This window comes from Neofelis nebulosa, chromosome 13, assembly GCF_028018385.1.
Source record: "Neofelis nebulosa isolate mNeoNeb1 chromosome 13, mNeoNeb1.pri, whole genome shotgun sequence".
Lineage (NCBI taxonomy): Eukaryota > Metazoa > Chordata > Mammalia > Carnivora > Felidae > Neofelis > Neofelis nebulosa.
In genome coordinates, this window is record NC_080794.1 from 76,493,130 (window position 1) to 76,520,863 (window position 27,734).

The 27,734-nt window shown below is 37.6% G+C and overlaps 1 protein-coding gene across 1 annotated transcript in view; it reads left to right on the forward strand.

Annotated features, from left to right (window-relative positions):
* Window positions 1-26,917, forward strand: part of TRUB1 (TruB pseudouridine synthase family member 1) — a 38,049-nt gene extending 11,132 nt beyond the window's left edge. Inside the window, exons 3-8 of the mRNA XM_058697870.1 lie at window positions 5-60; window positions 8,754-8,835; window positions 19,849-19,921; window positions 21,273-21,412; window positions 23,481-23,537; window positions 24,312-26,917. Coding sequence (XP_058553853.1) covers window positions 5-60; window positions 8,754-8,835; window positions 19,849-19,921; window positions 21,273-21,412; window positions 23,481-23,537; window positions 24,312-24,571 — 668 coding nt within the window. The 3' untranslated portion in view covers window positions 24,572-26,917. The remainder of the gene's footprint in view (window positions 1-4; window positions 61-8,753; window positions 8,836-19,848; window positions 19,922-21,272; window positions 21,413-23,480; window positions 23,538-24,311) is intronic.
* The last annotated feature ends 817 nt before the right edge of the window (window positions 26,918-27,734 follow it).

Sequence of the window (27,734 nt, forward strand, 5' to 3'; positions counted from 1 at the left end):
ATAGTGGTTGGAATCGGAAGGGGAACAAAAATGTTGACCAGTATGTTGTCAGGGTCCAAGGTAAGAATACTGGAAAACTTTTGTTTTTCTTTTTTCTTGAACGTTTTTAATGACCTATGTTTTGGATTTTGATCAATTAAAAAATAAACTGTGTGCATTTATAGGTGTCATTCCTGAACATTAATTACATGTCGTGATATCTGAGATTCGAAATGTTGAGACTATAAATTGGAAATTCTTTTTTTTCTTTCAATGTTTGTATATTTTTTGAGAGAGAGACAGAGTGCGAGCGAGGCAGGGGTGGGGTGGGGGCAGAGGCGGCAGAGAGAGAGGGAGACACAGAATCCAAAGCAGGCTCTAGGCTCCGAGCTGTCAGCACAGAGCCCAATGTGGGGCTCGAACTCACAAACTATGAGATCATGACTTGAGCTGAAGTTGGATGCCTAACCAACTGAGCCACCCAGGCACCCCTATAAATTGGAAGTTCTTAATTGAAAAGCAAATTGATTTATAGAAGCAAAAATTCTGCAGTGCCTATAAATTTTAAAAATTATACTTTTTATATAAATCTGTTTCTTAGATGCAAGAGAACTTACGGATCCTAACTTCTATTGGCAGGGTTTTTTTTTTTTAACCTTGGAATTTTTATAGAAACAATACCATTTTGTAACCCATGCACTTTTTTTTTTTTAATTTTTTTTTAATGTTTTTATTTATTTTTGAGACAGAGAGAGACAGAGCATGAGCAGGGGAGGGGCAGAGAGAAAGGGAGACACAGAATCCGAAGCGGGCTCCAGGCTCTGAGCTGTCAGCACAGAGCCCGACGCGGGGCTCGAACTCACGGACTGGACTGTGAGATCATGACCTGAGCCGAAGTCGGATGCTTAACCGACGGAGCCACCCAGGCGCCCCTCCCATGCACTTTTCAACAAAAGACTTGCTTCGTTTAATGGTTAGAAAATAAAAGTAAGGCTTCTTTAGGATGATAAGTTACATCATTCATCTGTGAGAGTTACCTTGACTAAATCCAAAAGCACATTTTGAGGCATATGATGGGAGAGAGAGGAAGCGTTATGCAGGGGCAGGAAAAGCTGTAAATCTGTGTGTTGCTTCAGGCATTCAGTGAGAATCCTCACGCAAAACCCAAAACCTCAGGGCAGAAGGAGCATTGAAACAGGAGTCAACGTGTCAAAGGGATTATCTCTCAGAGCCTCTCAGTTTTTCATTAGGAAGAATGATTTGATCCCCTCTACATGTCTCTTCCAGCTCTAAAAGAGACAATAGTATCTGTGTCCTAATTAGCAGTGAGGTGCTGGTTATAATAATTGGGGCTAAGGACCAGTGAAAATGCCTTTGGAGGGAAGATTAATAAGCTGCTAGGTGGAGAAGAATTTCGGCAAGTCCCTAGACTAACTTTTTATTTAATAGTTGGTAAGGTGAATTTGTCACAATTGCTTCTTAAAATATCTATAATGGTCAAAGACTGTTTTAAAAAAAAAGCTTCCAGTTTGTTGCAGACTAATTGATGACTTTTGTAAAATATAATTTAAATGTTATAGCAACGTCAGATTGCTAAGTACGTTTCTCAGCAGCCTCGTTTTCTGAACTTACCTCATCGTAGACACACTTTGAGTGGCAGCGGCCTAAGTAAGCTTTTCTTAAAATAAAAGCCCTGGAAAACACACGGTCTTTGATAGCCCCTTTTTAGTTATCAACTGGAATAGAAACCTGTATCTTTCAGTTGGAAAGGATCTTAATACCCTAGATAAGTATAAACATTACAGTGTGGCTTGCTGTGTAACCTTTAAAATGTTGGTGTTGAAAAATCACAGAATACCAAAATTGTGTTGCAATGGCAGAGTTTGACTGTTCTGCTAAATTTGTACCTTTGTGCTTAAATACCTCCACATGAAGTCTAGAATTTGTTTCTGATACAGGGTTTTGCCGTTTGCTTAATATTTGTTTCTTCAATATCTAAGTGGTTACTTTGATACAGGATTATGGATGATTTTTCTTTTCTTTTTTCACTTCATTTAGTATTTTCCCAAATCTTTACAATGAAGAAGTCACTTTTACAATAACAAAAAAGATATGTTTGCATTAAGGATTTGTTCTTTTTCAAATATTCATTATTCACCTCTCCCCTTCCCTGGAAACTACAAATACAACACAGTATTGAAAGGTTTTACATATAAATTCCAGGCATATTTCTAGAAATATGACCGGAAATACAAATACATCGTTGGCTCTGGTTTAAGCTTTATTTATCACAAACCATTTTGGTATTCAGCTTAGAAAGCAGAATGTCATACAGTGAAATCGCTGATCCTCAGATGACTGTATCCCAAATAGAAAATCCCAGGTGCATCTTATTACAGAAACCTAGCTCTTGGGTGCCTCACATTTCAAAAATAGGCATTATTATCTTATTAGCTATTTGTTTTTTTATACTTTTAATTTTAGGTTATGTATCTGTTAAAAAATAAGTCATTTAAATTTAATTACGTGGAATATTACATTGTTTTATCAAAAGTAGTTAAAAATTGTTAATAAATTAAAAAATTTTTTAATGTTTATTTTCGAGAGAGAGAGAGAAAGAGAGAGAGAGTGCACAAGCGGGGTAGGGGCAAAGAGAGAGGGAGACATAGAATCCAAAGCAGGCTCCAGACTCTGAGCTGTCAGCACAGAGCCTGACGCGGGGCTTGAACTCACAAGCTGTAAGATCATGACCTGAGCCGAAGTCGGAAGCCCAACCGGCTGAGCCACCCAGGTGCTCCATGAATAAATTTTTTAAAAATAGATTTTGTCTGTATCACTGGAAGCAATTCCAGAGATGGCTTTTAAACTTTTTTTTTCCAAGACCCATAGTAAGAAATTCATTCTACATCGTGGCCCTCTATACACATACACGTATAAAAAACAAGAGTTTCATCCAACAGCCGTACCTCTATGTATGATGTCCTCTTGATATTTGTCCTTCTACTTCATTAAAAATAATTGGTGCCTGCAGATTGTGCCTAGCTAGGCACGGACCTACAGTTTGACCCAATGCTTTCTCTTTCTCCACTTCCTACTTTTACGATGAATTTTATTCACATCACAACGCTACTAGAAAAATTAGACTTCCGGTAGGGGTAGGGTGGAGTTACCTCAAGAGTAGAATTACTTGGTTCTTGGATGGCAGATACTCGATGTTCACATGACAGCCGATCACAGTACATCCTCCCCTCGCCATCCAGTCATGATCAGAGACACTGTTAAGTGAACGTGGCCTAACACTCTTCCCTGCTGAACCGAGGCACGTCCTTCGAATCCATTTCAACATAGTGCCACTTCATACAGCTACTCTCATTTAATGGGTGGAGTGCTGACCTTTTAAATAAAACCTCTATGCCATCAGATTATTTTGCTCCCATTCTTTGAAGGCCAGAGACCATTCAGACCACCCAGTTTCTTTCTTGCATTCCTTCCAGTTCAGATCAGTGTCAGATTTAAGGGTCCCTCTCTGTGTTCTTCATTGCTTCCTCTCCTATCTTATGGTGCTCTTTGCTTTGCCAATGATCATGTTTCTCTTGAGTCCTTTTTTGTTTTCACTGCATGCTCTTTTGGATTACGTGTCTAGTGTATATACAGAGCCTGTAGGTTTTCCAAATAATGCATTGCATACAGAAGTTGATCGATAAATCCTATTATAGTTGGCCCTTGAAAAATGTGGGGGTTAGGGGCACTGATCCCGTACACAGTCAGAAATCACCATATAACTTTGACTCCCTAAAATTTTAACTTATTAATGAGCATTAGTGATGTCATAAACAGTTGATTAATACATACTTTAATAATGCAGTATAAAATACATATACAGAGTAAGCTAGAGAAAAGAGAAAACCATAAGGGAGAGAAAATACATTTACAGAACTGTATTGTGAAAAATTGCATGTAAGTGGACCCATGCAGTTCAAACCCTTGTTATTCAAGGGTCATTAATGTTACTATTCCCAAGTATTTCACGAATCCCCAAATCTCTCTGCTGAGTTCCAGGCCTGTTGGATTTCTAACTATATGTCCCATAGACACTGACATTTATTTTATCTGAGCAAGTTCTATTGGAGACCTTGAGTACAGTTAATTTCATTCCTTTTCCTTATCTTTGCTTTCTGGTAGCCTAGGCAAAACGTGGCACTCATCAGAAAGAAGCAGCATCAGCTTCCAGCTCTGGGCATGAAAGTGAGAAAGAAATTTCTTACTGTGAGGGATATCGCATGACAGACCGTGGTTCTCAAATATAGTTTTACAGCAGGTGTCGAAGTGGATCTGTATAAAATGTAACTTAGGTAAAATGATTCTGAGAGAGGTTAGACTAATGTGTCCTTTTGGCCTCACTTGATCTAAGTGCGTAGAAGGCCTAGAAGGCCGCGTGCATGGTCCCTCTGCTAGCTTCCCTAAATTATACTTTCTTTGAGCCAATCATTGAGCAGAAGCTGGGTAGCAGATGTACTTTGAAGTAACGGACTTTGATGAGGTTTTGCAGTATTACCTTTATTAGCATCCTGTATTGCTAATTAAAGTCAGTTACTCATATATGTGCTTTAGAAACCACATGAGCAGGTGGAAGGGTTGCTGTCCTATTTTGAAATCACTGGTGCCATTTAAAGACTAACTGGCATTATCCAGAGGTAAGACTATTTTCCTATCACTGTGGAGATAAACTGAAGTGGTACCTGTAGGCAAAGCCAGTGTTGTCTCAGAAAGCAGCTTTGTATCCCTCCAACAATTAAACAAGTATTATTATTGGGGTATCCAAACTTTTCCACCCTGGATGTGTTCAAAGGAGAGTAACTTTCCCCAAGTATACAGTGGCATTTTTAGGTTAACCAATCAATGTCAACTCTGAACTGTGATGTCACTATTGCTCCTGTGAAACATAAGCCAACTTTCCAGGACTTGTGCATTTCCCTCATTTTCTCCAGAGCATGGTCCAATTTGTACCTTGTCTTTACACTCTATTAATATTCATATATTCCGTAAGTACTATATTGAAAATTTGAAGGGCTTCCACTTAGGATCTATGAAGAGCTACTCCTTTTTAATGAAGACATTCAAAGTCACATGTTGTTGGTTTGGTAGATTTAAAAAAAAAAATGTTCTTCCTCATCGTAAATAATATTCCTTTGTTTGTTCATGAGACTTCGAATCACAAGCTTTCCAAATAAGCCTCAAAAAAAGCAGTTGCCTAGTTGAGATGGAAATGATTATCTTTCTGTAATACAAAAACAGTTTCCTTTCTTCTGAAGAGTACAGAAGCCGGTTAGCTCTTAAGCTGTCTAGCTAGTGTCTTGCTGGGGGGTTCAGGGAGCTCGAAGAGGGGTGAAGGAGAGAGGAGAGTAGTGCTAGTATCAATGAGAAACCATGAATCTCAAAGAGCACACAGTTCAGTGGAAACCTCTTTAAAAATTGCACAGGACCTCCATTTTCGTGTAGTCAAATTATGTTGTAACGAATCCATTAATAGATTTCAGAATTCCCAGGTATGCATCCTGTGTCTGTGTCGAATTTAGGCCAGTGAATAGAAATACTTTAGATCCCATAGGATAAAATGGTAGCATTATATATCTACCTTGCCATGTTTTTTTTTGTTTTGTTTTTGTTTTTGTTTTGTTTTCTTTTAACCCATATCTTCTTGGTGGTAAGGTTTTGTTTCACTAGGAGGCTTAACTGTCCGGGTGGATTTTACTAAGTAGCTTGTGGACCATTGACTGGAATTAAAAGATAATTATCACTAGATGCCAAGACAAGGGAAAACTAGAAAACACCTATGATTTAGATGAGCAGTTCACCAACTGTGTTCCGGGGACTTCTGAGGGGGGTGGTCTGTTGAAGTCAAAACCGTTCTCATAGCTTTGCCATCACACAGGTGTATTGTGGTTTTTCAGAGGTTGCCTGATGGTAGCATGGGTCTGATAGTTAATGGAAGGTGTGCATGTATTTTAGTGTTTTAAACGTTGTTGAGCTTTAATTTCTAATACAGTCAGTATCAACAGATAGAACTCATATGAAAAAAACTCTTGCACCAGGGTTTCTCAGTAACTTCCAAATGTTTATAAGGGTTCTAAAACCACAGTGTTGGAGAATTACTGGTTTAAGTAATATTTCCCTTTAGAAGAATCCAACATGTAGCCAGATTCAGTGTAACTGCAGAACCTGAAAGGTTTGAAACTTGGCAGGTACCATGTGGATGTCCAAAACTGTGGTGAAATGTGAATTGCACAGATAAGAACTTCTCCAGCATGTATATAATTCTATCAACAACTTTTTTTATTAAGCTGCTACCATGTTTCCATCTAGTGAGAAACACAATAGAACAGCATTGCAAAATCCAAGCTAACAGTTTGTAATTGGGGAAGATAAGGCTCAATGTATATCTTTGGATCTCTCACAGGCACTTAGGAGAGTATTTGGTACATTCACAATCCTTAAACATGATTCAATGAATGAATACACTAGTGAATGAATGAATACACAATGTGGGCTTGATATAGGCCTCCATTCTTATGTATTGAACACCTACTCTTAGCTCTGCTGCCAGGTGAGCGATTGGAAGTTGAGATAAATTAATAGAGTGGCTTTGAAAGATAACAGGGTTTAGGGTTTGATTGCTGGAGAAGAGAGGAAGCTCAAGGCTAGGGAAATTGCATGTGCCGAGAACCCCTGGAGCTCAGAGACTAGAATGAGCATTGCATACTTGGAAGGCATGTTCCAGAATTAAAAGGTGCCGGGTTAAAACTTGTTACATAGAATAATGCAAAAAGTTTCAAGGTTCAAGGAAAACCAGAAAACAGCGATGATTTCTAGTGATGCATATAGATTGCACTGTTTTTCTTATGCAGCCAGACAGATGATTAAGGCAAAAATCAGAGCATTTTCTTGCTTTCCTGTTCCTTATGGGAACTCACTATAAGCAGATGAGTCACTCGAACCACTGTTACTGTGAATCATTTTGTATCTCTCGCTCTTTTTCTTTGTTAAATAATAATGATGGTAATAGTGTTGTTTTCCGTTGCTTACCGTGGCCAGGTGCTGTTCTAAACTCTGCCCTCCTGAGGTACTATTACCATCGCCATTCTAAGATCAGGAAAACAAGGCTCCAGCATGAAAGGCTCACTTAGTCTACTTTCTGTGATGGCATCAGGATTCAACCCTTTGAGTCCACACTCTTCCCATTCACCCTGCTGTATATACTTCTCTCCATGGTTTGCTTAATCCAGGTTGACTGTTGCAAAATATGGAAGCAGGAGTGGAGCATCTCGGGTGATGAGACTGTTTGTTTAGTTACAAGAAACTAATTTTTGTCGATACTAATGAAACGTTTTTTTTGAACTTTCAAAATTTTATTTTAATTCTAGTGTGGTTAGCATCCAGTGTTGTATTAGTTTCAGGTATACGACACAGTGATTCAACAATTGTGTACATTTCTCTGCTCATCATGATAAATGTACTCTTGATGCCCTTTATCTGTTTCTCCCATACCCGCCCCCACCTTCCCTCTGGTAACCACCAGTTTGTTCTCTATATTTAAGAGTCTGTTTTTCACTTTGTCTCTTTTTTCTTCCCATGTTTGTTTTGTTTTCACATATGAGTGAAATCACAGGGTGTTTGTCTTTCTCTGAAATTTTTAAAAAGTTAATTCAAATGCATTAGAACATTCCCTCCTATATTACATTGTTTGAAAAAATTATTTTGAGCTATGTAATAGAAGGCGATTTCATCCACGGGCAACTTAGACTGGTATAAAATGCTTGTTCATGGGAATTTGAAGTTCTAATATTTTTCTCATTTTTGTCTCTGGTTCCTTTGCTAACATAATAAACGTGTCATTAATAAACTTAAATTTCTACAAAGTACTTTGAGCTTCCTCTTTAAACAGTTGTCCACATAACTACAGAATCTTTTCAGTGGGAGTTATATTCCTGGCATTTTTCTCACTGCTTCATGAGATGTTCCAAATAAAACTTGAATTTGACCAAAAGAAAGTAGTATAAACAGTATGTAATACAAATGTGCCCTGAGGTGAGAAGGAAAATAGTCCTCAGTTAACCGTGAACGATCAGTTCTTAGATGTGACTCTTTTCCCTTTCAGAGAGCTTGAGAAGTAGCTATTTCTCTTTATTAAGAAAACGCATGTAATATTAAGGACACCAGCTCTGCTGTAGTAGTTTGGCTCACTTTCTGCATATTTAGCTTTTGTTTAAACAGCTAACCAAGTTACTAAGGTTAGTCTTCGTATTTCCTGTAAGAAGTAGTAAGTGGATGTATTTTAAAATTAATTTTAATTGTATGTGTGGTAGAATTGTTGAGTCTTCTGATGGCCAAATACCATTGGCCACGCCATTGTACCACCATTCTCTCTACTCATAGGTATATCTGAAATTTTTCTTCCAGAATCAAAACTTCCCAGTTCCCAGAACTGGTCTTAGAAATTGGTTTGCAACAAGCGTATGTTTATGAGCCATAATTGTCAGTAAAATCCGGCTCTTCTGTGTCGTGTGGGCTGGTGTGGGAAGTTCGTGAGCACTCCTCAGTTTACATAAGTGCTTCCCACATGTCACAAATTAACAACACAGCTGCAGTCGCTTATTTTTGCCTTTATTTTGTCTCAAGTTGGTAGGATTAGTAAAATTCTGTATAAAGCTTTAAGACATGCGTAAGTTTTTCTCTACCTGATGACCTATTTTTCTCCCTTGCTTCTTTTCCTCTAGAGGTACACCGCCATTGGGGAGCTGGGGAAAGCTACTGACACGCTAGATTCCACTGGCAAAGTAACAGAAGAAAAGCCTTACGGTATGATGTTCGTCTAACGTAGTCCTCTTTGTTCGTTCACGTTTAGACAAAGTTTCTGTGAATCCAGAATTTTTTTTTTAAATGTTTATTTTTAAGAGAGAGAGATACAGTGTGTGAGCAGGGGAGGGGCAGAGAGAGAGAGAGAGAGAGAGACACACACACAATCCAAAGTAGGCTCCAGGCTCTGAGCTGTCAGCACAGAGCCTGATGTGGAGCTTGAACTCACAAAGCATGAGATCATGACCTGAGCCGAAGTCAGACACTTAACCGACTGAGCCACCCAGGTGCCCCTGTGAATTCAGAGTTTTAAAAATAAATCTCTTACCTGATATTACCAGTGATTATGATAGCCTTTAGTACATTTCTTTGGGTTAATAAAATTGACAGTTTTGATCACATTGTTGCTTATTTGGTATGGGTTTGTTTATAAAGATTTATCATTTGTCATAATTGCCTCTTTTCCTATAATCAGTTTCCTTTAGTGTTCAGAATTCTGCCAAATAATTCTCTTGCCAAAAAACGATTTATGGCTAGGAATTAGGACATTTTCCCTAGTAAACGAAAAAGCGGAGACACTATCTTGTTAGATTTTACCTGTGCCTTCCCATGGCTTATTTATTTATTTTGCAGTTATTTCTTAGCTTTTGAAATGCACCAAGTTCAGTGCTTTACAACTAATTATGTTCCTGTGCTTTTGCAGCATATAAGACAATATGACAGAGGGAAAGCTATTTCTCTGGAAGTAAAACACAACTCACTGGGGCCCACCTTAATTTTTCTACCATTCCTTCTTTTCCTCCTTTAAGTAAGGATAGATAAGTGAGATGGTTTCCTAGCAACTCTCAGAGTGCAGCGCTATTCGTAATGCAGCCCTTGACGTTTTGTATAGTCCGTTCACCTACGTTACAATGTCATCAGTCGTGAATTATTTGTAGGCTTTCTGCTGTGTTGGGTTTGTTTTTTTTGTTTTGTTTTCTGCTTGTGTTTAATGTTACCCCTTCTTAATTTAGCCATCTGGCTGTCCTGTGTTTTGTGTCGAATGCACTTACTGTATATTATGTATTGCCCCAGTACTTAGGCCAACCTTCTCCTTGGTCATAGTAGCTTCACTTGTCCTGATAAGATTTATATATAACTTAGGATCCTACTTGATAAATCAAGCAACATAATCAAAAGACAAATCACTGATTTATGTTGATTTTTTTAAAGAAACAGATGTTGAGTTCTCCTTGAAATTATTAGGAAATAGCAGACCCTCACTTAATGGAAACCCAACCATAATTTTCAACCAGAAAGCTTTTAAAAAAGCACAGGGCAATAGGATGATGTCAGAGATTTCCAGAGTATATAAAATACCTATATAATCATAAAAATGGTGAGAAGGTAAAATTGATAAGACTTCTTGATGGGATGGGGTAGTGAAGGGGAGGACGTTGTCAACCATGACCTAGGTTTCTAGGTTTTAAAGCTGGTCATGTGATGGAGCAGTTCATTGAGTAGGGGATACTAGAATAGGACCAAGGTGATGAAAATACAGTTGACCCTTGAATAGCACAGGTTTGTCTTGTGTGGGTCCATTCATACATAGATATATATTTATGTATTAGAGAGAGAGAGAGAGAGAGAGAGAGAGAAGGTGTAAGAGCGGGATAGAGGGAGAGAGAGAATCTTAAGCAAGCTCCACACTCAGCACAGAGTCTGATGTGGGGCTCAATCCCACAATCCTTTGGGATCATGACCTGAGCTGAAATCAAGAGTTGGATGCTCAAACAGCTGAGGCACCCAGGCACCCCTATAAATGATTTTTTAAAATAAATACAATACAGTACTGTACATGTTTTCATTATGATTTCCTTAGAAACATTCTAGCTTACTATAAGCTATATATAATATATAATATACAAAATATATGTTAATCATTTGTTTATATTATTGGCAAGGCTTTCAGTCAACAGGCTATTAGTAGCTAAGTTTTGGGGGAGTCAGAAGTTACACATAGGTTTTTTACTTCATGCAGGTTCCATAACCCTAACCCCTGTGTTGTTCAAGAGTTAGCTGTACTTAAACATACCCTTTCTTCCTGCCCTTAAGCATTTTGGAGTTAAAAAAAAACTCTTCTTTGTATTGTGCAGTTTGTAACCTTACTTACTTTAAAGAAAACTTAGTTTGTTAAAATCATCTGATTATATGTTGAACTAAGTCATGGAAAAACTAAGTAACTTTCTTCAGGCCCTGAAAGGGAGACCTCCCTGTAGTTTATTGAATAGTATTTGTAGTCCCAGAAAAAATGACAGCTCATCGGGTTTGCTTATTGACATGAGTTTTCTTTGTGATTTAAATAAATTAGCAAATGTTTGTCATCTACTTAAACAGGTACCAAGGGGAAGGTAAATGAGACCTAGCCTGTGTCCTTTAGGAACTTGTGTCCTATGGAGAACTTTTGTGTTTAAATGGAAAATGGTCTTAGATTCTAGCCTCAGGCGATTCTAAACAGGTTTTCACCCACGTGACTATCTGGCCGACGTCCAGAAGTTATGTAGTACACAGAACAATTCATCGTGCTACCTGTCCTGCATGTTGTGAGACATCCAGCATCCCTGGTCCTCGAATATTAAATGCCGCTGATGTTGCCACCCTCCCACATCACTGTAACAATAAAAATGCAGTTTTTAATTGACTTTTGAGAACAGCTGACATATAGGTCAGGTAACTAAGGCAGTATGCAGTAAATGGCAAATGAATGCTCTTAAGTCATTTTTGTTCTATCTAGACAAATGCTGTTTTTAGCTGTTGTTTCAGATACCTGAAAGTTCGCTCAGAAGAATAAGAAAACAAGTGTGGCTCAGTAGACTCAAAGCTCAAACCATATTAATAATAGGGCCCTTCTGTTCTTTCACGCACCTTCCTTTATCCCTAAATAGCTTTTGACTGTTTGTAAATACACATTTGCGTGTTAATCCCGAAACTGTGGGGCTGAGACCTATCTCTTTTGGTCCTCACTATATTCTTGGTGTCTAGGACAACGTGTGGCATATAGAATAAAGCACAGTGTACGGATACATAAGACAGGCAATAGAGGACGGCAAGACGGCAGCCGAGTCGCACAAAAGGCAGAGCATCCTCCTACCTTGTGCTGCTCTTTTCTTATCCCCATCCAGGTATTAAGTCTGGGGCACAATTGCTGGCCTGTGGACACTTGGCTTCATTGTGTTGATCTGCTCTTCAATGAGCTCAGGGCGTGAGGACCATGGCTTCCCAGGCTATCTTAGATGTGAGCCAAGCTTCTGGGAAGGCCTGACTGCTCCTGTGAGAATAGGTTTCTCTCTCTTGTGGCTTTTTTATTGGGAGGCAAGAAAGGTGAAAGGAAAGTGGTATCTCATGCTAATCCTCTGTTCTAAACACTGCAACCCCTAGGTCCCAAGATAGGATGTTACAAGGTCTTTTCCAGTGTGTGTAGCTAATGTGTCTCATGGGAGTGGCTCCTCTCGGACTGTGGTTTGCTGCCCACACTTCCTGGAGGAAGCCGAGGAGTTGAATTGGATCTCAGATTGCAATTTAAACAACTAGGGCACACGCTCTAGTACGGCTGCTGTGTAGATAGGTATCAGTCATCTTGTGGTGCCTTTTGTTTGTATTTAAACCTTTTTATTATAAAATATTACACAAATAAAGAAAAGTGAGCGAAACTTAAATTTACAGCTCAGTGAAGTATCACGAAGCAAACCTCAATGCAGCTACCAGGCAAGAAATAGAAGATTCCTAGAAACTCCTTTCGAGCCGCATTCCATATATAACATTCTTCTGTTGACATTTCGACTTTATGAATAAAGCTGCTATGTGTATTTTGTACCTGTTTGTTGGTGGACTCGTACTCATTTCTCTTGGAAATACACCCAAGTGGAATTGCTGGGTCATAGGGCAATCCTCCTGTACTGGAAATTATCGACAATTTTCAAAGTAATTGTGTAACTTTGGATTTTTACCACCAATAAATGGAGTTTCACTTGCTCTACATCCTGGGCAACACATGGCATTAGCAGTGTTTTTAATGTTGGCCATTCTGATGAGTGTGTAGTTTTATTTCATTGTGGTATTAATTTGATTACTAATGGGATTCAGCATTTTATCATGTGTTTTGGCTTCTTAGCCATATTCTTTTGTGTATTGTTCAGGTCTCTTGCCCATTTGCTTTTTGTTTTTTTATTTCTTTCTGTATTGAGTTGCCTTTTTAAAAATTGTAATTTGTATGAGATCTTTGTATACTCTGGGTATGTGTTCTTCTTTTGTTACGTGTGTTTTTCCTACCCTGTGGCATATTTTCTACCTCTCTTGATTGTGTCATGGAAAACAGAAGTTTTTAGCTTAAGTTTAGTTTACTTTATTAAGTCTTTCCCTTTGTGATTAGTCCAGTCCTTTTGGTACCCACTTAAAAAAAAAAATTTCCTCCCCCAAAAGCATGAAGATATTTTCCTGTATTCCAGAAGCTTTATTGTTTTGCCTTTCACATTACATCTATAATCCACCTTCCCCCCCCCCCCCCCCCCCGTCTTGTATGCATATTCCTGTATGGCCCAGCACTTTTCCCTACTGCATTGCCTCTTTGGTCACCGTCACGCACTTTATAGATAATGGGTTTGTTTGGAATCCATTTTGTCACACGGGTCTGTCTATTCTTGTGCTAACACTGAACTATCTTAATTACTATGGTTTTAGACTAGATCTTGATATCTGAAAGAGCAAGTGTATCTGATTTTTTATAGATTTTCCCTATAGGTTTTTTATAGCTTTCTTCTCAAAGTAACAAAGTTACTTTCTGTACCTGACTTACTGTTTTTTATTTTTTTATTTAAACAGTTTTTTTAAGGTTTTATTTATTTTTGAGAGAGAGAGAGAGAGAGAGAGCTAGAGCTCCAGAGGGGGAAGGGCAGAGAGAGAGGGAGACACAGAATCTGAAGCAGGCTCTAGGCTCCGAGCTGTCAGCACAGAGCTGGATGCGGGGATCGAACCCACCAATCATGAGATTATGACCTGAGCCGAAGTCGGATGCTTATCCGACTGAGCCACCCAGGTGCTTCTGTTTGTTTGTTTTAAATAAGCTCTATGTCCAGTGTGAGGCCTGAACTCAACAATCCTGTGATCAAGAGTCACATGCTCTGCTGACTGAGCCAGTTAGGCACCCCAACTGTTTTATTTATTTTTTATATCATGAGCACACATTGAATTTTATCAAATACTATGTCTTTAGCTGTTGATTTTTCTCCTTACTCAAATATTAAACTAACTTTACATTTCTAGGGTAAGCTCAAATTGATCATGATCTGTTATCCTTTATATAAATTGTTGGATTTAGTTTGCTAATATTTAGTTTAGGATTTTTGCATTTTTGTCTATGAATGAGATTACCTTCTGTTTTTCCTTCCTGTTAATGTCCTTGACTGGTTTTAATATCAGAGTTATGCTGACTTCATAAAATAGGTTGGGGGGGTGGTATTCTCTCTCTTATTCTCTAGAATTTGTGTAAGGTTGGCATCATTTCTTTTTCAAATGTTTGGTAGAATTTATTGGTAGACATCTGGGGTTTTCTTTGTTAGGAAGGTTTTAATCATGGATTGGATTTCTTTTCTAAATATAAAATTTAGTATTTTTTTTATTTCTTGTGTCATTCTAGATAATGTTTTCCCTAGGAATTTGTCCATTTCACCTAAATTTTCAAACTTACTGGTATAGAGTTGTTTATAACATTCCTTTATGACCTTTTAATTTTGAAATGATATCAGACATATTTTTGTAGTTTTCAGTATGTAGATCTTTCACTTCTTTTGTATATGAAATCCCTAAATACTCCATATTTTTTAATGCTATTATAAGTTGAGTTTTAAAAATTTCAGTTTCTGATAGTTCATTCTTAGTGTAGAGAAATGGAGTTAATTTTTAAATATTGGTCTTATGTCATTTGCCCTTGCTAACCTCACTAATTTGAGTCACTTTTGTGTAGATTCCTTGTCAGTGTGGATCTGAAGTAGACATTTTTCCAGGTCTCCATTAGTTCTACTGCTCAGACACGGCTTCTCTGGGGTCCCTGTCACATTCCCTGTGTGTTCAGCCAAGTTTCTTCCTTCTGGATGGTTGGAATTCATCCAACCTTATAAGAGCTTGCAAGAGCTTTGGTGGCAGTTCTTTGGTTAATTTTCTGGTGTCTGTCTTATGTGCAGCTTGGAATTGAGCTGGGCTCAAGTGGACCCCTGTAGACATCTCCTTCTCTGTTTGGTTCTCCCAAATTCCAGCTGCTGCTGCTTCCCCAAATTCTGATTTTTATTCAGTGAGATTGTTACTGGCTGGTGGATTGTAAAATTCCTTGGTTCTTGTCTTCTTGAAGGAAAGAATTCAGTCGAGAGACTCCGTAGAGAATTAAACAAAGGTTTTATTTAGCAAAGGGAGAGTACACTCCAGAAGGGTAGCAAAAGAGCTTGGTCTACGCGAGATGATGCGGTGTCTGGGCGGAGACTGGGTGGTCCCTGGCAGTTTCCTACCTGCCATCCTCCTTTCTCCCCTCCTGCTCAGGTCTGTCTAGCTGCCTGCAGTAGCAAGATTACAGTGCTCTTTTGGGATTCCCTTCCTTACATCACAGTTCAGAAAGTACCTCCAAGCAAAACAAGTGATCCTCAGAAAGGCCCTGCCTGTTTCTTTCTCTTCTCTCAGGGATGATAGTCCCAGCTGTCTGTTGTCTAAGGTTTGAAAACAATTGTGTATTATGTATTTTCCCAATTAAACAGTTTATAGTAGTAGGACTTATCCAGTAACAGTTACTCTGTCATGGTTGAATATTGTTTTTAAATCCATAGTTCAGTTAAGTATCGACTATTATGTTGTAAATTCACGGGTAGAGTCAACAGATTTTAAGCAAATAATATGTGATATGATCTTACATATATTAATTTTATGAGAATGACTTTTTAAAATTAATTTCAGGGGCACCTGGGTGGCTAGGTTGTTTAAGTGTCTGATCTCACAATGGTGGGATCAAGCCTGACATCGGGCTTCATGCCCAGCGTGGAGCCTGCTTGGGATTCTCTCTCTGCCCCTCCCCCACTTGCTCACTATCTCTCTCTCAAAAAAAAAAAAAAAAAAAAATTAATTTCAGGGGTATGTAAGTGGCTCAGTTGATTAAGTGTCGGACATCAGCTCAGGTCATGATCTCACAGTTTGTGAGTCTGAGCCCTGCTTCAGGCTCTGTGCTGACAGCTCAGAGCCTGGTGCCTGCTTCGGATTCAGTGTCTCCCTCTCTCTCTCTGCCCCTCTCCTGCTCATGCTCTGTATCTCTCTCAAAAATAAACATTAAAAATAATATATTAATTTCAAATGAATACTGCTGGCACATTGAAGATGATAAACAAAGAATAATTACCCAAGTCCTATGACACTTTTATCCTACCCATCTTCTTTTACCAAATGTATTTCTTGGATAGTTATTGGATATAATTGCTTTAGAGATTTTATTCTCCATTTCTTTTTAAATCCTTTGGAGGTAGAGTCTTTATTGTTAATAATTATTATTTGGATTGGACTAATGGCAAGATTTAGAGATAGCCAGCATGCTTCACTACATACTCACGTAGTGAACATAATAATCATATGATAAAAAAATACTTATTTTATTCTAAAATAGTATATTCACCTTTATTGTAAAACAACTTGCTGCATAGACCTTCTGTCTGGTGATTCAAACTTCAGAAGAATCATTGGCCTGGGTGACTTTTAGTTTTTTTTTTATTTTTTTAATTTTTTAACGTTTATTTATTTTTGAGACAGAGAGAGACAGAGCATGAATGGGGGAGGGGCAGAGAGAGAGGGAGACACAGAATTGGAAGCAGGCTCCAGGCTCTGAGCCATCAGCCCAGATGGACTCACGGACCGCGAGATAGTGACCTGAGCCGAAGTCGGACGCTCAACCGACTGAGCCACCCAGGTGCCCCCCCCCCTTTTTTTTTTTTTTTTGGGTGACTTTTAAATGTCCTTTTGACCTTGAGATTCTATTATTCCTCAGCTGATTCAGCAAGAATGTCTTGAGTGCCACTGTAATTGTGTACCTTATATAAGAAGAAAAGCTGCCTTTGCCTTTAAGGGCCTTGGAATTTAATTGGTGAGATAATACCCGCCTATGTATAGTAGGTAACATTTACAAATTGTGTATGGTTAACTGCAGGATGAACAGCACAAACCTAAAATGCCTGAGATGTTAAGTCAGAGAAAGAGACCCTGGCAGAAGTAATGACAAAGAACACGTCTTGTCATCTTATGTTGGGGAGTGTGAGTAAAAGACAACAACTGGAGCAGGAAAAGGAGTATACATTCACAGGAATGTTAGGAAAGAGGCCAGCCTAGCAGAAGTAGAGAGCCGTTTCAGTTTCATTTAGTCTTATTTTGAAAACGTGTGGCTAAGCCATGGACTTAACAGTACGTTGGGATTTGCTCTGCAGTGGTATCAGCAGTGACACTTCTTTTTTTTTTTTCAACGTTTTTTTTTTTATTTATTTTTGGGACAGAGAGAGACAGAGCATGAACGGGGGAGGGGCAGAGAGAGAGGGAGACACAGAATCGGAAGCAGGCACCAGGCTCTGAGCCATCGGCCCAGAGCCCGACGCGGGGCTCGAACTCGCGGACCGCGAGATCGTGACCTGGCTGAAGTCGGACGCTCAACCGACTGTGCCACCCAGGCGCCCCAGCAGTGACACTTCTTCAGCAGCCGTGCTTGGTGGCAGCATTGGCCGCCTAGACTTGAAAGCGTTGCATCGCTAAGGTGGCTCCAGTGATTGTTGTGATGTTGCGGTAGAGCAAAAATTTCTCATGGGAAAATCCTTATCCTATCATGAGCTACATCTGTTTGAAAAACAGTATGAACAGAATACCCATCTGAGAACTGTCTTTTTGGACTGGTAGGTGTTGGAGAAATTCTTTTGAGTTCTGTGGCTCTTCTCTGTTTGAGTCTAGTAGATTCTGGTCTTTTGTTTGACTTCAGACTCAAGGTCACACGAGGTTAAGACTGTCTCGCTGTGTTGATATTGAAACCCGGACACAGTATTCCATGCTGTTAATTTTTTTTCCGGTGATACAGTGATAATTCAAGGCACATTAATTAGGTTTTGCTTAATGTTATTTCGTAAAATCAAATGTAACTATGTATTAGAATAAAAAGTTGAAATACACGTCCTACAAAGTGAAAAAGAAGCGCTGTAATTTCTTTCCGTTGACTGTGACCTAAACAAGTTATAGACTATTTCTATAATTATTGAATATGAAATATACATAGTCATCCATAAATATGAAAATCCCAAATACTGAGTTTCAATGTGTTATAGTTTTCATTTGTTAAAATTATAGAACTATACTTTAATATTATAGTAGTAATATTTTATAGTTAATACAGTTGATATTTTGTGTGAAAGAGTATTAAAGGCTGGAAACATGATTAAGTAACATACCGAAAACTTGTATGTCTTCCTTCAGATTTTCTAAAATCATTGTTAAAAAATGCTTAATAATCATGGTATCCTTGCTGTGTATATTGTCTTTTCGCACTGGCTTATTTTGAGACAAAAGTCAGACTCCTAAGAGTGTTTGATGAAAAAGAACAGAGAAATTCCAAAAACAGTGAAAGGAGGGAAGGAGACAAATACAAGTTTTCTTGGGGACAGAACTGAATGGAAGTGTGTCAGTTTTATGCCACCGTAGAACTGGCAGGTAAAGTTTTTGATGTGGTTGCTACTTAATAATCTTCAATGCTGGGGGCACCTGGGTGACTCAGTCCGTTAAGCATCCGACTTCAGCTCAGGTCATGATCTTGCAGTTCTTGGGTTCGAGCCCCGCTTCGGGCTCTGTGCTGACAGCGCAGAGCCTGAAGCCTGTTTCCGATTCTGTGTTCTCCCTCTCTCTCTCTGCCCCTCCCCCACCCATGCTGTCTCTGTCTCTCTCTCTCAAAAATAAACATTAAAAAAAAATTTTTTTTTTAATCTTGAAAAAAATAATCTTCAATACTGTGTACATTATTTATAGTATTTGATGCCTGGAGAAACTTAGATAACTTAAGCATATTTTTTTTTTAATTAAACTTTTAAATTGATTTTTTAGTTGACATTCAGTGTTACATTAGTTTCAGGTGCACAACAATGCTTACCATCTGTCATGATACGAAGTTACCACAGTATTATTGACTATATTCTCTATGCTGTACATTTCATTCCCATAATTTACTTATTTCATAATTGGAAGCTTGTATTTCTTAATTCCCTTCACCTATTTTGCTCATTACCACTTGCCGTGGCGAGCACTGCGTGATGTATATGTCAGATCGCTGCATTGCACACCTGAAGCTAATATTAGCATTGTATGCCAATTATACTTCAGTTATTTAAAAAAAAAAAACAACTTATATGAATTTTTCCACTTGTTTCCCGATCCCCTCACTTTTTAATGCTGTGGTACCTTTTCTATAGCTAATGCACCATTTTTCTCAGTTTTTCTAAAGGCTGTAGTAAGCACCAGCTAAATGCATATAAGATGATGGAGTCATTTATTGGAGAAAAAATTGAAGCAAAGGAAATTTAGTCTTAATATTAGACAGTGTAAGACTTTCTCCCCCTCTTATCTCATTAACGTGTATTTTATTCATCTCAACACGGTAGAATTTGGCCTACAGATATGTGTTGATAGAAAAATTTTAATTGAGGGGCTCCTGAGTGGCTCAGTTAAGCACCTGACTTCGGCTCAGCTTATAAGCTCACAGCTTGTGGGTTTGAGCTGCGTCGGGCTCTGTGCTGACAGCTCAGAGCCTGGAGCCTGCTTCGGATTCTGTGTCTCCCCCTCTCTCTGCCCCTTCCCTGCTCGTGCTCTGTCTCTCTCTCAAAAATAAATAAACATTAAAAAATTTTTTTTAAAAATTGAAATTTCAGAGTGTTCAATGCTGTGAAAATAGCACATATTCTGTAGTCGTTTGTTACCTTTTTCATTTTTTGGCAGATAAAATAACACAAGAAGATATTGAAGGCATTCTGCAGAAATTTACTGGGAATATAATGCAGGTACCTCCCCTGTAAGTTCACTTACTGAATTTGAAGAAATGTTTAATTTTTATTTTTCAGTGTTTAACATCACTTTAATGAGAAAACAAACAAACAAAACGGCTTCCTTCTGTGTATGGTGAAGCACGTTTTGATCCGACACAGCGTCTGCTCCAGTAGAGGTGGGCCTGACTTAGGCAGCTTGCAGAGCTTCCGGCACTCTCTGGGGCGGCGCGATGCCGTCTCCTCTGGCCCTGGACGCTGCCACGGCCTGACATCCGTGCCGTTCCAGTGCTGATGGGCTTCTGTGATTTGCACCCACACGCCTCAGGGCAGGTCTGGAGCGCAGAGAGGTCAGTTTTCCCGGAACTGCTGCGAGGGGCCCGGTCCTGTCCAGTGCCGCTGTCAGAGCTGTGATTCGTAGTCCAGTGGGTACTTTTTTTCAGGCATCGGGACCATTTCCTGTGGGCCCAGAATCTTATGCTTCACAATTCTCAGCAACAAATGAGACAGATGAAAGTTATAATTTATTAAAAATATAAGAATATTGATTTACCACTTAACCATATCTTTTGTGCACATTATCATTTCAAGCAAATTGCTTTTTATTTAAAAAAAATGGCTGTATCGTTATGTGTCAGGCAAAGTTACTGACAGTTCTTTTAGCATTTAGTACTTTTTATTTTAAAATCTTGATTTTTTTCAAGAACGCTGAAATATCTAACAGGGAAATGGGTCTTCATAATTTTGCTTCAAATGGAAGTTTTAAAAATTTTGTAGGATATGGATAAATGTTATTTTTGATCATTATTGTTATAAATAAAAGTATGTTTAATTTATTTTAAGAGCAGTTTTAGAAATTTCTTCCCGGGACTGTTCCAAGGATTTCGTAGTCTAATAAAATTTTATCACACAAAGCTAAGATCTGTTAAGTAGATTATCTGCTTCTCTGCATTTTGAAATGTTTTGACAACTCGTATGTGAAAATGAATATTATTGTAATGAAAATTGTTTCAAGGAAACATAGTTGAGACCATTGTGACCAGAGGCCTTGTCACGGTGTCCTTGACCCAGAACCCGGACCAGTGAACGAACATTTGTATAGATCACCTCCACAGAGAAGGTGGAAGGGTAAAATTGACAATATTGCTCATTGGGTGCCGGATTAAGCTTTCGCTTCAAAGAGATTTAGGAATTCCATCCCTGGCACCATCATGGAACAGATTGGAAGGAAAAAAGGAGTCCGCCTGTCAGAGAGATTTTCCATTTAAGTGCCGCTCGGCATCCTTTCTTTCCATGCTGTGATCTGGAGTTATGCTCTCTCATTCTTTCTTAACCTTTTCTCTCTCCTTCACGCCCTGTCTCTCTCCCTCATCTTGCAAGCTATTCTGCATTAAAGAAAGACGGACAGAGACTTTCAACCTTGATGAAGAGAGGTGAAATAGTAGAAGCGAAACCTGCCAGGCCAGTTACGGTGTACAGTCTCTCCCTTGAGAAATTCCAGCCACCATTTTTCACACTAGGTAAGGTGGAAAGACTTGAAATCACGTGTAGTTACGTGTACTTTTATCTCGCATTCAGCTGCTTTCGTGTAGTTTAATGGATCCCTAGGATATTGGAGATTTTTTTAAACTTGAATTTAGGTAAGGTTAGCATTTGTTAATACCTTTTCGAAAACACATTTGACGAACATACTGATGGCTACATGGAAGTTCAGAAATGCTCTCCTAAATGCTTTTCTCATTATCTTATATATAATAATATAAATATCTCTATATTGTAATATACCTATTATATTATAAAGTCGGAAATAACATACCTTCGATCTCTAATGGCAAAGAGTAGGTGAGGGATATACACTTTCAAAATTTTATATCTTGTGTTTTTACTCTCTTATGGATGGGTGTTCCGCCATTTTGGCTAGTACCTGGTAGTGTACATTCAGCTTTAAAATTTAATTTGTCCTTTTAAAACAAAGCATTTTTAGTTTTTGGACAGGAAATTCTAAGGGTAGAGTCATTATTTCTCCCCCTTCTTTGTTACCTGCAAGTTACTGCTAAAGATCTTGACAATGTGGAGACAATGGGTAAGGCACAAGTATTTGCTTACACATGGGGCACATTTTAATTCAGGTTATCAATTTGAATGTATCTACAATTTATATTTGAAATAAATTTAAAAACCAAAACGTTTGTCTCTATTGTTTGGGAATTTGATGATCTCTTAGTTGCAGAAAGTAGTAGCTGAAGCCACGAACATCTAGGAGCTGTGAAGAATTGAAAGCTGTGGTTCTTCTGAATTCTCAGGCTTCCTTAAACTGATCCTGCTCTTTCTTAATTTCACAGTGACTACTAACTAGGATTCCCTTGAGAAATAATTTCCCAAAACTTTTTTTTTTCCTATATTCTATTGCTTTGACATATATTTAAGGTGTATTAAGTTCCTATAGAATGTGGTTTTTGTACAGTTAAAAAAATGAAGTCACTTCTTTAGTTTCCTGATTCTAAAATATTTGACAAATAATGAGAAAAATATACTAAAAAATACCTCATTCCATGAAAACAAAGCAGCTGGGTCGGCACGGTAGATATTATCTATGAAAGGAGGAGAAGCTTGAATTTTTCTGATTGCATTTTAGTTGTAAATAGTTATTACGTTCACTTATTTTGTAATAGGCCAAAAGAGTGTCTTTTCACCAATGTCAAATATAGTGCAAGAGTGATTATATACCTACTTTGATCCTCGTGCTCGTTTTTTAATCTCAGCTGTGGTTCCCAACCTTGAGCCGATGGGGAAGAAAAAAGAAAATCCCCAGGTAGTGAGTTTTGATTAATTCCCTCAAGTGGCTTTCTTTGTAGGATAAGACTATAAGCACCAGGAATGTAGTCCTTTGTGTGGAAATTCAGGATGTCTTGTGGACGAATGAAAATAATCCAGAGCCCTGCTCTTAACCAATAAGCACATAATCTACTGTGAAGATGTTTACATATGCAGTCACTCTGGAACATTGTGTAATTTTAGTTATTTTATGACTTCTTCAGGAATATTTCCAAGAGAACATTTACATAGACTGAGCTCTCCATGTAGTATATTTTCCCCAAACATAATTACTATCCCTGATACGGGGTTTTTGTTGTATTTTTTGAGTGTACCCATCTGACAATATCTTAAAAATCTACAGTTTCTGATAGCGAAGCTGAGATGTCCCACCTATTTAAAACCGACTAACTGGAAAAGGTGTAAAAATCTGAAAATGTTTTTTTAAACGTCCAGCTCATAATATCAAAGCTGAGACTCCTCACTATTTAAAACCTATTAAAGGAACAAGGCTAAAGGAATTACGTGGTGTGACTTGCCAGTTTTTTAAAAATGTGTTCATGAGTTTCTGCTGTTTGCTCTCTCCACACTCTGACTTTTCAATCTCACAAACACATATGCTATTGGATGAATAATTTATGTTTTAGCACATAAATATTTTATCACTCGATTGTTTGCATAGTGCATTTTTACATTTGTTTAGGGGCATCATTTCTATGTAAAGTGGGTTTCATGGGAGGTTAGCAATTTACCATGTCACTGTTAACATTCCAGATGTTGAATGTGGAGGAGGTTTTTATATCAGAAGCTTGGTCAGTGACATTGGCAAAGGTAAGCATAAAGATGAATTATGAATTATCATTTAGAGAGTAATACTCGCTTTTGATGGGAAGAGGGAATTTTCTATTTTTCATATCTCTGAGTGCCGGCCTTAGGGAACTGTACCCTTGCTGCCTTCAGCTTCAAAAGCATTGTAGGTTTATGGCATACAATTATCAGCATCAGCAGCTGCAGTGAGATGCTTGTAACAACAGGAGACAGAGAGAGAGAGAGAGAGAGAGAGAGAGAGGAGCAGAAAATGAAGATGGGAATAATGAAGGCAAGAGCCAACATAATTGCAAGTATGAAAGATTTTAACTCAAATGGGATAAGATAAAAAGATGGATCCGTCTCAAAGTTACTTTCATTGATGCAAGTAACATTTTTTTTAGAAACTGGAAGGCATAGTCCTACAAACAGCTAGAAAGTTGCAGTCCTGGCCCTGCCATTTCCTGGCAGTTGTGGCACCGGACAGGTCAGGTTACCTCATCTGCAGATGAGATTAATAGTTCCCTCCTGGGCTTGCTTCACGGTTAAGTACGAACAGTCTGTGTAAGTTCCTTGTGGCCTTTGAAGCAGTTTATAAGGTGAGTTATTAAATACCATTTTGCTACTTCGTCATTTGTCAAGGCTCTTGGTTCTTAGATTAGCTTATTACAGTTTTACATTTGGGGTGGTTTTGAGAGGTTTGAATCCGAGGTGTTCTGTCATTTGAAAAATTACGATGACTGTGGACTACTGAATCGTTGACCCTGTGGGTTTTCTTTTCGCCTTTTGTTTCCGTAGAACTGTCTTCCTGTGCCAACGTCCTAGAGCTGACCCGAACCAAGCAGGGGCCATTTACACTAGAAGAGCATGCCCTTCCTGAAGACAAGTGGACAATTGATGACATCGCCCAGTCTCTGGAACATTGCTCGTCTCTTCTCCCGGCAGAGCTGGCACTTAAAAAGTCAAAACCTGAGGAGTCTAATGAACAAGTTTTGAGCTGTGAATATATAACCCTAAATGAGACAAAGGGAGAAGAGGATATAATTAAGGCCTCTTAAGATTGGCTTGGGGTTGTCGTCATTTCTTGGTTGACATTTGAGTCCTGTGTACAGAATGGCAAGCTACATGCAAGAGATGAACAACTGTTCTTTTTTTCTTCCCGCATGATTTTTTTTTCGCATGAAGAAAAATGTCCATCATTGACAGTTTCTCTGGTGTACAATTTATCTGCTCTACATTATAAATAGCTTTGCAGTGACTTATTCAGTTCTTTGCCTCACTGTGAAATGTTGTTTTAGGATGTTATGTTGTTCAGTTGGATTCAGGAAAATCAACCTTCTGATTTTGATCTTTCTTCAGAGTCTTTTTCTAATCAAAGAAAAAGAAATACAAGCTATATGTTTCTTTGGTGTCACAAGACTGAATGTAACTTTGACTTTGACTTTATTTTGGCTTCCTAGTGGCTCTATTATATTGAAGTTCTTATGTTTGAAAAGACCATTATTTAACTTACATTTTGGAGTTTACAGTTATTAACATTTATTTGACAAGACTTGTACTTAACCTGGTAATACCTATGTTTGTTTAGCTCTTGGAAACGGATAAACTTTTATAATAAATATTTGTAAATAAACCAAATTGTTGCTGCTACCACTAACAGAATGTAAGAAGACTAAATATTTAGTTAAATTCACGTCTACCATGAGCGCAAAGGACAGCCCCGTGGCTTATATTTGGCAGCTACGTGATCTTTTCCTGGTGATTTCATCCATACAATCAACCGCCCTGTACCAAGTTACTAAATAGCATAATTTTTTAAAAAGTAAGCCAAGAAATGTGTCTTCAGTTTAAAATTTCTTTTGTCTATTTTTTAGTATTTATTTATACCTCTACAGGGCATTAATCCCTGTGATACGGTTTTTTTTTTTCTTTAGTTTGCTCTTTCAAATTATATTTATAGATGTCGAGATAGCTGCTGTACATGTCTAGCTAATCCCTTCTGCTCTAAATATTTTAAAAGTTATTCTCCAACATTTTCATTCAAATAGCTTACTGAAAGTTCCCTAACCCTTTTTAACATACTTTTGGAAATGTAGTCACAAAATGGTACGTTTCACATATAACGAGTCCTTCATATTTTTATTATGGGAAAGCAATATATTATGTGGCCAGTCTTTAGAAATGTCCAAATTCTGCTTCGTTTATTCAGATAAATAGTTTCTAAAGGAAGAATAGTTTAAAATTTCATAAATCAGATGTTTCTAGATTTTTATGGATTGCCTCTCTTTTAAAAGTAGTTGCCTGTTTGCAATCTCCAAAAATTTTAAATCTGTAAAGTCATGGGATTTTATTTGTAGTTAACTGAATATAAATTCAGTACGAAAATTTATAAAGCATATATAGCTTTTTATATATGGAGCGTTTTATCACATTGGCAAGGTATCTTAAATGAAAATATTAAAAGTAATTCTGACACACAAAACTGTAAGGAAAAGAGTTTGCTATCTCAATGCATTAACATAAAATACCAAACACACAAATTTGTAAGTTTACAACTTTACTTATCTTGTGCCCCGCAGTTTGTCCCACTCAGAAGTGGAGTCTGCCTCTGTCTGCTGGGGTGGCCCAGGTGATAGGTCATCAGGCATTGCCAGTTAAGGTCCAAATAGAGGAAAATTTAGGTTTTAGGAAACAGTTGGGGCATTTCTGCTCTATTTCTCAACTTAAAAATTGCCATGTATAAATTTACCGGTGGAGAAGAGTAGAGATTATATATCTTTTTCTTAATATTGAAAACATTGAAGAAAATTTTGCCAAATAGAAAAATTACCCACAGTCCTCACCATCCTGATGCAGGGACTTCAGAACTTTAATTTTGTATTACCATTTTCCCTTTTTTGGTTTACATAATTACATTCTTAAGACACCTAAATTTTCTAATCGACTATTTTTTCATTTCATGTTCTGAGATTCTTTGTATTTACTTTTGATAATTATTATTTTAATCATATTACTTCATATTCAGTTTATTTAAACCATTATCGTAATTCTTGAACTCTGAAGTTATTTTCAGTTTTACTAGGATCAATTCCTGGGAGTGGGATTATTGGCAGAATAAGAACACTTTTATGGCTCTTCGTATGTTTGCCTTATTGCTTCCCAAAGAGTTATAACATTTTACACTGGCACCATTTAAGTATCTCTGTTCATTAAAAGTTTACAGCTTTGGGTGGATGTTTTATATGTTGTTGCTAAGGTAGTAAGTATAAGAGTTCAAAACTGCTCTTAATTTGCTTTTGTGTGACTTTTTCGTATACTTTGTTCATTTATATAAGTAAATGTCTTAATGGTTTCTTTATACATTTGTATGAGTTATTTCTGCAGTAAATACTTGGTAGCAAGTATTTTCGTGGCCTGTTGTCTTTTTAATTATTTTCATTTCATTTTTCATTTTTGCTAACTAGATTTACGAATGTTAATAACTGTTCCCCTCTTATAGTGGTCAGATTTATGAATATATGAATATGAAATAATTTTAACTATTATTTTAACTTTAAAGTATTCTTAACTCATACACAGCTGAAACTGATCAAAATGCTCTGAAGAGTTCCAAACTCATCGATAAATACTAGACTCTCAGGAGAAAATGAATTTAAGTACTGATTGTTTTGTTTTTTTCATTATGTAATTCCAGGCCTAAATTTAATGACATGGTAAAGTTGTTTTACTTGTAAGAACTTCTTCCTGAAAATGTTTCAACCTGGAACATACCAAATTACTTTCTACACTTTAGATTTTTTTGTATTTCTGAAAAATATTTTCATCTTAAAAGTCATCACAGGTGGTCATAGGATTATTTTATGTATGATTTTGAAATTTATGAGCATTAAAAATAATACAGATTTTCTAATTCAAAATCATAAAATTTGAATAAGGGCTAAGCTCACATTTTCTTATGCTGACTAGATCTTTTCCTCTTAAATACTTGAATTAATACAAGCTACTGATCCATCATCAGAAATGATTAATTTTGTAAAAAAAAAAAAAAAAAAAAAAATAGTGCTTTATATATCAGGTCTTCAGTGCATTTTATACTTCTCTGACCAGTTTGAAATTTGTGTCAGACTTAAAATGGGCACTTAGAGGTTCATTTAGATTGTGAGTTCTATTTCAAAGGAAGAAAGTAATTTACCTTCTGTCATTATGTATATAATAGAGAAA